Source organism: Botrytis fragariae (assembly GCF_013461495.1).
Source record: "Botrytis fragariae strain BVB16 chromosome Unknown tig00000001, whole genome shotgun sequence".
Taxonomy (NCBI): domain Eukaryota; kingdom Fungi; phylum Ascomycota; class Leotiomycetes; order Helotiales; family Sclerotiniaceae; genus Botrytis; species Botrytis fragariae.
The window spans coordinates 3,277,134-3,291,597 of NW_023500987.1; the positions used below are offsets into that span (position 1 = coordinate 3,277,134).

The window sequence follows — 14,464 nt, forward strand, 5'->3', positions numbered from 1 at the left end:
TAGCTAATAAAATTGAAATCCTTCCGGAGAAGAAAAAAAACATGTAAACTGAGTCATCCATCTATGCTGTTCCATCAACATCTCGAGGATTTTCTGGACCAAAGCTAAACTTTGCAGCACGGAGTGGTGCAATTTCAACGCAGTGAAATGCACTTTTGAACACTCTTAAGCGGGTAGTAGGGAAGATAGAAAGAAACAAAAGAAGAAAGATAGAAAGTCAACGAAAATATCCATCAAGTAACGAGGTTCGAAATCCTTTCGAAAGTTTATAAGAGAGCTGATTAGTCCACGAAAGCCGACAGTCTGTCGATCATAGACCGCTCGCGAACGACATTTTCTATGATCTCGACATGTTCTTCGGTCTCTTCATCATCAGAGAGGCTCAGATCGGACTTGGTTGTAGTAACAGGGGCTGCTGGAGAGGAACTGTGGACTGATGAAGATGGCGTGAGGATTTCCTGGTTGATAGATTCTGTTGTATTCACCAATTCTTTGTGCTCTGTATCTGTTGGTGTCTGATTTTGGCCTTGCAAGTTTTGGGGGAGTAAACTGTCTTGAAGCGTAGAAGTCTGGTTCGTGTCTTTGGAAGAAGCTTCGACTGTAGTAGACTCTGCCCCGTTTCTTGAAATTGGTTGGGCAGAGGCTACAAAGTCTGGCAGAGAAGTATCGGACCTCGCGTCAGAGTCCCAAGGAAATTCGTTGTCCGAGTTCTCTGGGAACACGTCAAGAATTTCACCACGGTGAACAATAAGACCATTTTCTTGCTTGACAAAATCTACGTCTTGCTTAGAGAGCTGCGGCTGACGATTCAGCGCTATGACCTGAGGCTTCTCGATTCTGAAGGTAGAGAAACCTATCTTTTCGAAGTCATCTATGGCTTCAATACCAGTAGCAATTCTGCCCAATTCCTTCTCGAATAACCATGGGAAACTGATCAATGGCATTGATTCAGGTCTCATTCTTCGCTTTGGCACCTTTGTTCCGTTAACCGTTCTCGTTGAACGACATTCAGCCAACGCGATATCGAGTTCTTCTTTTGTCACTTTGTACATGGCAGCAACAAATGGCCCCAGGATTGAAAAGTCTTTACCACCCGCTATATTGATGCACACCGCCCGAAATCTATCTTTGAGTGCACCGGTGATCACTGCCATATCTTCCTGAAGTTTGTAGTCACTTCCGACCTTTGGCTTTGAAAGGATAAATGTTGACCACACTTCGAATTCAGTCTTGATGTCTTGTTGGGCTAGAATTCGTCGCATAGCGGTGTCATATTTAGTCTTAGTCTGACGGGCAGCTTTCAGAACGGCATTTTCTAGTTTGTAAGCCCTCAAAATACGTTTGTCAAAAGGTTCTTCGTATTGTGGTACGAAGTCAACACTCTCAACCTTGTCGTACAGTTGACCAAGAATTTTCTGGGAATGATACTGTTTTGAGGCAGGCTGATGGATCTTTTCCATGAAATGTGGCCATTTTGGAGGGGCTAGTTCTTTTGGCATCATAGCCGGCTGACCAGTCTTAACGTAGTCAACCGCCTTGGAATGTAGTTCCGCGAGCTTGAGGCCTGAAGCGGGCGTTAGTATCGAAGTAACATAACAAAAGCAGGAGCGTAACCAAGATACTTACATTTGGGATCCTTGATACCTTGCTTCTGATAATCAGCTTGTGCCAGATGAGCATGTGCAATACTCGGCAAGGAGTCGTTCTTCATGTATTTTACAAAAAACTTCTGTAAATCTGTGACAACAACAGGTCGTTTGAGCATTACAGGATCTAAGGCTGCGTAGCTCATTGGCTCACAGTTCCATTCGGTTGGTTGAAGGCCCTTATCCCATATGACAAAAAAGTCATCACCATCTAAATCGCCACCAGAACACATGCTAGGCACATCTCTTTCGCCACTTTGAGGAAACACAACGACGTCCCGCAAGTGGTGCAAAGCTGGTACGTTTACGGCTTGAACAACCCTCAGATCACCAGGATGAAGGGATGGATTTCGTCCGACGAGACAAATACCCTCAATGACATTGTATTGCGTCGTGTTTTCCCTATCAGGCACTTGGATAAAAATCTGGGGTAACTCGGTTTCTTTGTAAGTCGTACCGCATGCCACTGTTGGCTTGGTGTAGCCCCTGAGAGTGTTTGTTTCATCAACACAGCCGAGCACGAAAGCTCCATTCTCTACTATAATCTTTGCCTTCTCCTTTAAGAGTTTGATCGACCATGCTCTCCATAGATGGAGCAAAGACAAAACAAATGGCTCTTTTTCTGACATGAAACCATTCAATATCATACCAGCAATATTGATGGTCATATGATTATCATCAATGTATCTGTTAAGGAGGCCAAGTGCGATAGCGTTGTTATCCATTGCACTCTGATAGTCAGAAAGTTGCCGAGATAGCATCTTCAAAAATACTTCGTCCTTGACCCCAAGTGCTGAAAGGATAGTGATAGTTTGCCGATTAAGAGTAGCAGAGGAGAACTGTGAACATCGAATGATTTCAAGACCATTGTATGCAGCTGTGAACTTTTGCTGACTTTTGCGAATGTGGACTTCATTGTTTTTCGCATCAGGAGAAACGACCAATATGCCTTTGCAGCCACCGAGTCTGAATTGAAAAGCCGATGGTGCCGAGATGACACGGAGTTTTAGTTCAGCAGCGATCATTTGAGCAAGGTAAGGCGAGATCTTGCCAACTCCATCAGTGAAGCAGTATCTACCCCTTTCAATATCAGGAATCTTCACGATGTCGGGCGCCGAAAGTCCCTTAATAGCTCTGGTTGTTGAGAAACACTGGCCAAGTCTTGCAGCATACTTTGCAACTACATTGATGTGAGAAAAAGTCCCCATCCATTGGCGAATATCGTTGCAAGATAAATCCGGGGATTGACAAAAGAAGTATGCGCCATTCTCTCGAAATTGAGAGTTTCCAAAGGCTAAAAACTCGTAGTGCCTATCACCAATACGAATGCCATTACTGATCACTCTAAAAACTCTTGTGAATATTGCATCGTTACGGATCTTATCGGCACATGAATTGATCCGGCCCTACATCTATCAATAAGGGAAGCACAGACAGGAACAGTGGAGGAAACCTACCTCGAACTTTTCATCAGTAAACTGAACACGGAGAAATCGACCTTCTTTGTTCTCCTTCGAGTAATGTCGCAAGACTCTGTTGGTAGTTTCAACAGTAGGCGAACTGAATAAGATTGAAGTAGGTGTTACTGTAGCTTTTCGTGAAAATGCGCAATAATGGGGAATATCAGTCAAGGAGGAAAATGACAAAGCTTCATTGTTGGTAAAAATAGACGAAGGGTCGTATAGGCGTTTGGAACCGTAATGCTCGGCAACGTACTCCAGTACATTCCTCGCCTTAGCTGAGTCTTGTGCAGATAAGTTGGCTAAGGAATTTATGAAATTTTCGTCAATATTATATTCGTTGACAATCCCCCTAGAAATGCACACTTCCAGTTGATATCTCACTTCGAATGTTAGATGCACTTTGATACTGTCTGGATCAAGAGAACGAAGGCCAGCTTGTGTAGTTTTATCTTCACAGGGGTCTATGAGAGACCATAGCTCAGCTTTGCGCATTGGAGTCAAATTGAAGCTATCCAGAGGGACCATATCGATATTGAAATCTTGGAGAGCCGCCTGAACCATTTGAAATTGATCTGGAGAACATTGACTACTATTGAAAGTCCAACGATAGGTAGTCCAGCGACCTGCATAAGTCAGTTTAATTCATGAAATAGAAGTATCTTAAGTATAAATTACCAATATCGATGACTGGCCTCTTCTTGTGCAGAGCGATTGGGCGACTTTCAATGATGAAAGGGTCAAATTCAATATCGGTTTGCCGAAACCAGCCATCCCATTGGTTCCATGATAGCGCTCCTGATTGAGGTACTTGGCCATCATTGCGCCAGCGGAAGAATCTAGGCGGACTGTCCAAAGATATCAAGAGTGAAAAATTTCCTCTTCTAAGATCGACTTTCTGGATTGACTTCAACTGACCAAAAGGTATGGTGAACATGTATTTCTCACGGCGATTATACTCCCCAATCACAGATGTACTAGGGAAATCAATGTCGCCTTGAATTCGTGGGTCCACAAAATGCACCGTGAAACGAGCTTCAAGTTCTTTACGCCTCAGATTCACAGTAACCGTAAGATCGCCAGGCTCCTGGCATTCCAGGGTCTCCATAGGCATCATACATTCCGGCTCAATCATGACTCCGAACTGAAGAGCAGAAGAAACAAGTTTCGTCTTTTCAGGGTAAAAAACATTCCTGAAGGGGCTTTTCACGGTTCTTTCTTTTCTCCGGGTAGTATCGAGCCGGAGCTTGACATCATAAGTATTACCAACCGCAGTGGTGATTGGATATTGACCACTTCGCCAGAAAGGGCTCGGAGCAGGTGAAAATGTCACTTTTCCTCTTTGACTTTTGTCTCCAAATATCTCAATAAACACAATGCTACCTTGCCTTTCCAGATTACTGATCATATCGTATGTTGTAGTACCGGGCTGTATGTTGTCAATGAGCAGTACGATTTGCTCCGACTCATTGACTTCAGGTCTGAGCTGAATAGCTGGGAGCCTGGGAGTCATGGTCGCCATTGTTGCGATTATGAGGTTGTGTGTGCTAATGTGAAATGAGGAGATCAATCTTCAATATGCAGATGATTTTGGAGTCTAAAAAACGATATTAGCTTTGTAGCTCTGCTGAAAACTTTGCGGGAGATGAAGGTTCAAACTTTACGAACCTTTGTCTTGGGTACCGGCTGAAAGCCCTCTCCCTTCAATAGAAAAGAAGCTACTTGGCTGAAAAATGAGGTGATGTGTAATTTCAAGGTTTGGTCTACCAAATGGTAGAAGAATCGAATGGTGAGATGCAGTCAAGTCGAGAAACGATAGCTTCAGAGAAATTGATGCTTTCGTTACTTGGTAACTAATGACGAGATAGAAGACAAATCAGTATTACAAACGTAGGCACTGATTCTAGTTGAACGAGAAAGGACGTGAGAAGTTGAAGGCTGTTGGAGATTGAAAGTTTGAGTGATGGAAAAAGGAAGAGAAGAGGTTGTGATTGGTTTTGTGGAGGAGGAGGAGGAGGTGGTGGAGGTGAGGGTAGAAGTGAATGATCAACGCTAGCTTCAAAAAAGTGAACATGAGAGACAGAAAGAAAGAGTAAAAAAAGCGGACGGAAAGAACGTTTCATCCTCTGTATAATGTTTTCAATGCGTTTGTCGTTTGTCTTGTCTTCAACCCAATTTCAAGAACTGCAGCCCCTAGCACTTGCAAACACAAGGCGGAGGTGCAAAAAAGCAAGCATTGAGAAGAAACAAAGATCTTTTCGAATACTCAAATGGCCGAAGAATTCCAAAAAGGGAGATTTGAAATCTGAGAAGATCACATGCATGCCTGATGCATAAAAGTATTGTAGCCAGACTTTGACATTGTATTGAAATGTGAAATGTGATCGAGCTATTTCCCTTCCCTCTGTTCTGCGCTGTTCTTCTCTATCAATGGATTGAGGCTATACATGTAAAGATTCAAATCATTAGGAAATGACCATTCACCATCAATTCAAACCATATTCAAATACCTTTTTGGCTTCGATGCACTGTTTCTTTTCTTTCGTTTGCTGCATTTATATGATATTGATATTGATATAGAGACCGTGCAAGAGGAGTTCTACACGTAAAAGAATCGTGAATGATTGCGACAAGATAGGTACCCATTGAATGGTGGGGTAGAAGGAATGCGTGAGCCCGTGATGAGGATAAATGGATGTATGGTCGATGTCAAGCCTTGTATTTCAGGCAATTAATCCACAGCCTCGCTTAAGATAGCGCACAAATTTGGAAGGAACTTTTGAGAAAGTCTTCAATTTTGATTTTCGAACTTTTTCTTTTCGACAACTTCGACGACAACAACCACCCCAATACTCGTTTCTCCATACACACAGAGACGCAACCATGGGTAGAGGACCGTAAGCATAGCCTTTTCTTCTGTTATTATTTTATCGAATTACGAAAAGACTTTGTCGACTTTCTCAATCGATTTGAATGTTCAGACGATTGGTATTGGCAATGACATTGGGAGAGATGGGGATTTTTTTGGACATTAGGACTCGTCGATCATTCGAAAGCTGCAATTGCCAACGATGAAATCCTCTACGATCGCTTTGTTCAATCACCTCATGTCCACTTTTCGCAACAAGATACTGTTCAACACATCTCAAACATCATTTACTAATATTTTTTGTCGCACATAGAAAGAAGCACCAAAAGCGCTTGAGCGCGCCAAACCACTGGCTCTTGGACAAATTGTCCGGTGCCTATGCTCCCCGTCCTTCCGCCGGTCCACACAAGCTTAGAGACTGCATGCCCCTTATCGTCTTCATCCGTAACCGTCTCAAGTATGCTCTCAACTCCCGTGAGACCAAGGCAATCGTTATGCAACGTTTGATCAAGGTCGATGGCAAGGTTCGCACCGACGCCACCTACCCAGCCGGTTTCATGGATGTCATCGGTATTGAGAAGACCAGCGAGAACTTCCGTTTGGTTTACGACACCAAGGGACGTTTCACCGTTCACCGTATCCAAGCTGAGGAGGCCGAATACAAGCTCGGAAAAGTCAAGAGAGTGCAATTGGGCAAGGGCGGAATCCCATTCTTGGTCACGCACGATGCTAGAACGTAAGTTCTGTCAGACATCATTCAGCCGTTGGTCCAAGCTTTGGTCGATCCCCTCCGACACAAATTCTGCTAGATCAACGGTTTGAATTTTTTTATTCCCCCCAGAGATGCTAATAAATTTTTTTAGTATCCGTTACCCAGATCCATCCATCAAGGTCAACGACACCGTCAAGATTGACCTTGCTACCGGAAAGATCACCGACTTCATCAAGTTCGACACTGGTGTTATCGCCATGGCTACTGGTGGTCGCAACATGGGACGTGTTGGTGTCATCACTCACCGTGAACGTCACGATGGAGGTTTCAACATTGTCCACATCAAGGATGCCATAGACAACTCTTTCGCTACCCGTGAGAGCAACGTTTTCGTCATCGGAGCTGAGAAGCCATGGATCTCCCTTCCAAAGGGTAAGGGTGTTAAGCTCACCATTGCTGAGGAGAGAGACCGCAGACGTGCTCATGCCATCGCTGGTCAATAAATGTAGTACGTTTTGCTTTGTATTTGGGCCAGGGGGAGTCATGGAATGGGATATTAAAAATCTCCTTTTGCAATAAGCAAAAGTTTATGAGAAATATGACGACACATTTTAGTATGAGTCGAATTTTTACCACAATGATATAACCCTCCAAATCCAACTTCAAACGGATGGTTTTTGAATTTTGATTGTGAAGTGACGAGTGGAATGTAAATATGTACCTAAGCCGTGAAGATTCTAAATCCAATTAATATCGAAAACCTAATCTTGCTCACATGAAAATATCTAAATTGAAACCTCCATTTAATATCTTTGCACATCAACAAATTGTTAGGGACTATCGTATTTGGTGAAACCTCTGTACTCTTGGATACTGTACTCATCACATCTCTTGCATGAGTGTGTAGTACAGTATCATTCAGCATTTTTTTCCCCCTTCAACCCAATCACACCGGTGTGCTTCGTATTCCATCTGTGTTTATATTATTATCACATGCAACGATGCAGACGTTCGGAAGGACCGAGAATTCGGGTTGGGGGTTTAGCGATTTAGAGCAGTCAAGGAAGTAAAGAGCCGGTGTGATATGATGTGATGTGATGTGTGATTTCTGTTAGGTAAGAGGGATTGTTGGATGTATTGAGTAGGTATTTGGGTAATTGGGTATGTATCTGGTAAGGCATGGTGTGGTTTGTATGGTATGGTATGACAAGGGGGTGTGTAAGATACTTTGTAATTGGGGACTTGGTGCTGATGGTGACGATGTTGGGACTTGGGAATGGAAGGAGTGAGATGTGTACTCTTGGGGTGAGGATCGTATTGTATCGAAATACTTTGGAGTCTGCAGGCTGGAGTATGTGTGTGGAGAAAGGAATTGAGAAGGAAAGGGAAAGGAAGGGAATGTAGGGATATTGTTGTGTTGGGACCCTTAGAATCTCGAGGATAGAAGAATCTCGAGGATAGAATTACATGGATCAAAAGCAACACATTGCATGACATGACATGTTCACATCGGTCAAGAGTACTAGGTACCTAGGTACCTACATATGTATCATGTATAGATACCGGTCGGTGTATTTAATGTCATACATACACATACACATATACATACATACATACATGCGTAGGTAGGTAGGTAGGTACATAGGCAATAGGTATATCGATCATAGGTGTAGCAGTACACAACCCACGCAAGACAAACAGACAAGCAGACAGGCATCTGAGCTGTCAATATAACATTCAAGGGCATTGAAGGTAAACGTGGGGTAAGACGACAGGTGGATAATGGCATTCCGAAATGGAGATGAGAGAGAGAGGGTTTATAGATACCAGGTAGATATCTCAGTATTGGGTTGGGAGTCTTGGATGGAGAGTGGATAGATGGAGAGTGGATTGGTGATGATGATGATGATGGTGATGATGAGTATTAGTTGGATTGTTGTTGGTGAGGTTTTAGTGTGGGGGTGGGATGAGATGGGATGGGATTGGGTGGATGTGGATTCTGTTTATATATTCACATTGATTTATATTGGCTTGGGGGAAGTTTTTGGATGGGGATGGGGATTTGTGTGAGGATTGGGGAGTACCGAGAGGGGTGAGGCTGGTGAGAGTGGTCAGCTGGTGGTGAGAATTTTTGTGTAATGATTGATGGGTGATGGGTGATGGGAGGGGTAGGGGTGCTGGGAAGTAACTGGTGGTTCGATCGTATTCAATGGATCGTGTTTTCTTGTGTAATGTGAATGTGTAGGAGTGGAAGGAGAGACAGACACAGAGATAGAAAGTAGAGGGCAGAGAGGGAATGCATATCGGTGTGTTGAGTCCTCGGTAGGTATGTATCTACGTATGTATAGCTACTTGGGTATTGGGATGGGTGGGCACGAGTCTACGAGATGAGGTTGAGTGGAGAATGATGGGGATCGTGTTTGATCTGCGTGCGCTGAGTGTCCCGTATACAACTACCTAGCTAAGTAATCCGAGTCGAGGAATGAAGAGCCCGATGTAGAATGGGGATGGGAATGGGAATGGGAATGGGAATGGGAATGGGAATTTCACTCAGAATGAGGAAGATAATTGTGAATTGAGGAATACAGAGCATCTGGTAGTTGAGAGACAGCCAGTCGAACGAGATATCAGTTGGAGATAAATAGAGAACTTCATCCACAATCTAGACCTCCACATCACATCATACCACCACGAGAATTGGTATAACTCATGATCCACAAACAAACACTAGCAAGTACTTCTGTGATGACGACCTGGTACTTGTAAACTCTACTTTACCTCCTCATCTGGGTCAATTGCAGATGAGAAAAGGAAATGAACACGGCCCACTTCTGTACGAAGAAGGAGAAGAAGTAAGTAAGTGTCTAGGTGAGTACCTGGGTAGGGAGGTAGGGAGGGAGGGAGGGAGGTAAGTCTGAAGAGATCCGGATTCTCTGATTTATATATAAAGTTATCAAGTCAGACGTCAGATCAATAGTTAGTAATGATTTTGGATTTCTTTCTCTTACCTTGATCATTTGATAACTAAATCTTATCCACCTCATGATCTTTTGAATCTACTCGGAGTCATTTACCTTCTCTCTCAACTGAAATCTTCACCATAATCCATCTGGAATATATATATATATATATACACACACACACATACATTTCTAGAGTACATATATATTTACAAGGGAAAAGGTGATCACCGAAATCTTCATTCTTATCCTGGTTCGCATCAAGGTCGTCTCGTTGGTGTGTATGTCACATCCATACGTCCATCCATCCATCAATTCCCATTTCGTTTCTCTTAAGCCGTAGCCATGTTCTCGGTGAGACATCAACCGACCATTATCACGGGGAAATGCACACCATATTTTCGCATTTCTACAGCGAGAGTATCTGGAATATCTCAAATAAGACAATGGAGATTTCAAAGTAGCAATGCGAAATTAAATCCACGTACAACTTCACAAGTATCAACCTCGAGACCGCAACCCAATTCCAAAGACAAAAATGGATGGTCAACACAAAATGCTCTTTTGTTGGCCGCGGCCACCGCCGGCTTAGCTTACACGCTTGCCATGGGACGGGAGAAGAGTAGGAGGGGTGAGGGTAGGGATTATGCGGATCCAGGAAAGTTCACGGTACCTCGATATGCAAATCTGAAGGAGATGGAAATGGTGAGTTTGTTGGTTGTGGAATTGATATCGTGGAGTGGAAATGAAAGATGGAAATGCGAGGGAGAAATAAAAGCTGATCAGATTGTGAATATATAGGCCTTGAAGGAAATTCAAGAAGCTACGAATGAGGATACTATCTCTACGGACCCGGAAGATTTGTTGGCTCATGGATAGTAAGTTTATTGTGTTTTCATCAGCATAAGTAATCTTCATGATTTCGAATTGTCGCTCGTCTCACACGAGAAGCGGAAATGTCTTGGCTAGTCACACAGCTTCTCAAAGACCTATGCCAAATTCACAAAATACTCAACTAATCTAAACCCACAGCTCAGAATGGTCATCTACCAATGTCGATGGTTTACCAGTAGCAGTGGCCTACCCAAAATCTACTCAGGAGGTCTCGAAAATTGCGTCGATATGTCACAAATATCGGGTACCAATTGTTCCTTATTCAGGAGGATCGAGTTTGGAAGGGAATGTATCATGTCCTTATGGAGGTGTTAGCGTGGATTTTGCTTTCATGGATCAAATTATCACATTTCATCAAGAGGATATGGATATTGTTGTTCAACCATCCGTTTCCGTAAGAGTCCTGAATCAGTCTTAATTTCCGTCTACCTCTTTCAGCCTGTGTAAATTCTAATCTTCTTCTAGTGGATGGATCTCAATGATGAACTTGCGAAACGTCAATCCGGACTCTTCTTCCCCGTGGATCCAGGTCCAAGTGCCAAGATTGGAGGTATGGTAGGAACAAACTGTTCCGGTACCAACTGCGTTCGTTACGGTTCCATGAAAGATTGGGTCATCAATCTAACCGTCGTGCTCTCCGATGGAACAATCATCAAAACCAAGCGACGACCTCGTAAATCTTCTGCAGGTTACAATCTTAACAGTCTCTTCGTAGGCTCCGAAGGAACCCTCGGTCTTGTAACTGAGATCACACTCAAGCTCGCTGTCGTACCACCAGAATATTCAGTCGCTGTAGTCACTTTCCCTACGATTCGTGATGCGGCAGCGGCAGCAGCTGGTGTCATGCGCGCGGGCATCCAAGTCGCAGCTATGGAAATCATGGATGAAGTGCAAATGAAAGTCGTCAATCTATCCAAATCCACCGCTCCTCGTCAATGGAAAGAACTCCCAACGCTCTTCTTCAAATTCTCCGGCACCAAAGCATCAGTTAAGGAAAACATAGCAATGGTTTCCTCCATCGCCAAATCCCATCGCGGCAGCTCCTTTGAATTCGCCAAAGACGCGCGAGAGCAAAAGCTCTTGTGGTCGGCGAGGAAGGAATCGTTGTGGAGTATGCTAGCATTGAGAAAAAATGGAAGTGAAGTCTGGAGTACGGATGTGGCGGTGCCATTCTCGCGATTGGCGGATATCATCGAGTTGAGCAAGAAGGAAATGGATGACTTGGGACTCTTTGCGAGTATCTTGGGACATGTGGGAGATGGAAATTTTCACGAGAGTATCATGTATGATCGGACGGTGCCGGGGGAGATGGAGAAGGTGGAGAGGTGTGTGAAGAATATGGTGGTTAGAGCTTTGGAGATGGAGGGGACGGTTACGGTACACTTGACTTTCTTCCTTTTGAATGACGCTTGGATCAAAAACTAACAGACGTATAGGGTGAACATGGAATAGGAATCGGAAAGAAAGAATCTCTCCTCTTGGAACTAGGGCATGATACTTTGGGAGTCATGAAATCTATCAAATCGGCATTAGGTGAGTAATCTTTTACCCTTCACCTCACCTCAATTCTTCTCCAAATCTACCATAAAGCACATTATATACCCTCAAACTCACAACCCCAACTAACCCCAATCCCCAGATCCACACTGGATCATGAATCCAGGTAAAATCATGGATATCCCAAGTAAACCCACCTCGCTTCGCTTCGTTTTCGCTTACTAGGTACTTTCCTTCCTTCCTTCCTTCCTTCCTTCTATGGGTTGGTATGGTATATATTCACATCACATCGCATCGCATCGCATCACATCGCATCGCATAGCATGGCATAGCATAGCACATCATATCATCAGAACCACCTCGGGTTGGTACTTGCATCTTGGAGGTAAAAATCTTCACGAAGTCGTTTTTGCGGAAAGGAATGGAAATGAATAGGAGCGGAATAAAAATTGCATAGGTATTGGTATTGGCATGGATGGGTATGAATGAGCATTGAGTAGGAGGGGAGGGGAACGTCTGTTTGTTTATTTGTTGCATTTGTGTTTGTGTTCGTGTACGTGTTTGTGTTTGCGCTTGTGTGAATTTTGACTTTGGTTGGAGATTGAGGATTTGGATTTGTGTTGTGATATTGAGACATTGTTTCGTTCCGTTCCGTTCTGTTGCATTGAATTGAATTAAATTGTATCGCGCCGCATTGCATCTAAGCATTTCAAACGAATAGGATATCCCCTTCATATTGATTTGCTCGGGAATAGAATAGAATGGAATGGAATGGAATGGGATGGATGGATGGATGGATGCAGTCCGCTTCGGAGGAGGAACCGCAAGGAAAGGGAGAGGGGTAGTGCATTTATTTGGTTATTTTGAATTTTTGAATTTTTGAATTGCATTGCGGAATTCAGGGGAGGGGAGGTTGGTATATAATAAATAGGATAGGAGAGGAGAGGAGGAGAATGAAATGAAATGAACGGATGATTTATTTAAATGACGATTCGTGTGGAAAGATGTCAGTTATCTTGTGTGACAAAAGAACAGTATGGGAAAAGAACAGTGTGAGAAAGGAGGGGAGTGGGGGGATGAGGGAAGTTTTGTAAGGAGGAATGGGGTTTGGTTTGTGGTTGTGGTTGTGGTTAGTTGGATGTTGGAGTTGATTTCGTGTGTATCCATGATATCTCAAGTAGACAGGAGAAGTAGTTGAACTTCTCTCTTGCTGTTGGTATAAGCCCGTCTGTCTTCTTTCTCGCTTTCCTCTTTTCTTTTTGGTTTACCAGAATAGCGGTAGGAATAAGAGGTGCACGTTTTTCTCCAGCGGAGTGTGTTCTTTCAATAGAAGTCCAGCTGTTGTATCTTTCCTGAATCTTTCTTTAATGCTTCTTCCTTCATCCGAAGATCGTTACACCTATGCAATATAGCAGATGTGATTTCCATGACCCCTCTGCAAAACCATTTTCCATAAAAGTACCAGTTCCCCCAAACTCCTCGCCTCAAATTGAAATGTAATGCACGAATATCTTCCCTAAAATTAATAATCATCTCCACCACCTCCATCCCCTCCATCATCATCATCATCCTCACCATTCTCAAAGTACTGCTCCGCATCATAATCTCCACCCATATCCTCCTCATCATCCTCATAATCATTATCCTGCTCCTCCTCAATTTCTTCCTCTCCCAATTCCTCTTCTCCCTCTGCCCCCTCTACCCCCGTCGCCTGTTGAATCTTCGCCAGCAGCGCTCGAGTCTTCTCCGAAGGATCTTCCTCTCCCATCGCCGCCAACGCAGCATTATCCTTCGCAGTCTTCGCTTCCTCCTCTCCACTCAACACGGACCATAACTCCTGCGGATAGAATTCCTTGTTAAAATTCATCCCGCTCACTAGAGGTATCGCCCGCTTTTTTCGCTGATACTTCATACTGTATGTTTCGACGCCGAGGAAAGGATCAAAATCCGCTTTGGTTTGTCGGCCGTATTGTTCGTTGAATTGCTTTTCTCCAAAGGTTCGCACAGGCGCATCGGTGTCGCGTTTGGTGGAGTGCGTGTAGAGGGGTCCGCGGTGGATTTTGTCGCGGAGCGTGCGGTAGTATTTTACTTGTGTGCGTTCTTGGGGGGTGAGAGGGGATGGTCGTTTGAGATTGGGATGCCGCTGAGATATATGTCAGCAGATGTTTTTTGTATGAGTGTGTTGAAATTCGAGGATAGAAAAGATATAGAGTAAGGCTCCAAGGAGTTGCAGAAGGTGTGACGGAACGTACTGGATAGTCTTCACTGGGTGTGAAGTCTAATTTCAAGGTAGCATCATGCTCCCATGTTGCGCCTTTTATACCGCCGCCTCTGGCACCTCCTCTACCTCCACGAAATGCCATCCTATGCCAGATTCTTAGATGCTTGTAACGATTGACGATGGTCGATTTTCGGTGTTTCGCAAC

At 43.8% G+C, this 14,464-nt stretch overlaps 4 protein-coding genes across 4 annotated transcripts; 2 read left to right on the forward strand and 2 right to left on the reverse strand.

The window, feature by feature from the left end:
* Nucleotides 1–281: 281 nt before the first annotated feature.
* Nucleotides 282–4,628, reverse strand: Bfra_001003 (putative rna-directed rna polymerase (sad-1) protein; the record flags this gene model as incomplete). The annotated part of the gene is made up of 4 exons (XM_037331444.1): nt 282–1,564; nt 1,627–3,052; nt 3,104–3,732; nt 3,785–4,628. 4 exons carry the CDS (start codon nt 4,626–4,628, stop codon nt 282–284), a joined length of 4,182 nt encoding a protein of 1,393 aa, XP_037197777.1.
* Nucleotides 4,629–5,989: 1,361 nt separating this feature from the next.
* Bfra_001004 (putative 40s ribosomal protein s4 protein) lies at nt 5,990–7,336 on the forward strand (the record flags this gene model as incomplete). The annotated part of the gene is made up of 3 exons (XM_037331445.1): nt 5,990–6,003; nt 6,289–6,711; nt 6,839–7,336. 3 exons carry the CDS (start codon nt 5,990–5,992, stop codon nt 7,188–7,190), a joined length of 789 nt encoding a protein of 262 aa, XP_037197778.1. The 3' UTR covers nt 7,191–7,336.
* Nucleotides 7,337–9,992: 2,656 nt separating this feature from the next.
* On the forward strand, nt 9,993–12,263 carry Bfra_001005 (putative d-lactate dehydrogenase protein; the record flags this gene model as incomplete). Its single annotated transcript, XM_037331446.1, has 6 exons — nt 9,993–10,352; nt 10,449–10,525; nt 10,680–10,935; nt 11,007–11,918; nt 11,978–12,074; nt 12,181–12,263. 6 exons carry the CDS (start codon nt 9,993–9,995, stop codon nt 12,261–12,263), a joined length of 1,785 nt encoding a protein of 594 aa, XP_037197779.1.
* A 1,297-nt stretch (nt 12,264–13,560) lies between these two features.
* Bfra_001006 (putative dna-directed rna polymerase iii subunit protein) lies at nt 13,561–14,401 on the reverse strand (the record flags this gene model as incomplete). The annotated part of the gene is made up of 2 exons (XM_037331447.1): nt 13,561–14,181; nt 14,291–14,401. The coding sequence occupies 2 exons, from the start codon at nt 14,399–14,401 to the stop codon at nt 13,561–13,563; spliced, it is 732 nt and encodes a 243-aa protein (XP_037197780.1).
* Nucleotides 14,402–14,464: the final 63 nt, after the last annotated feature.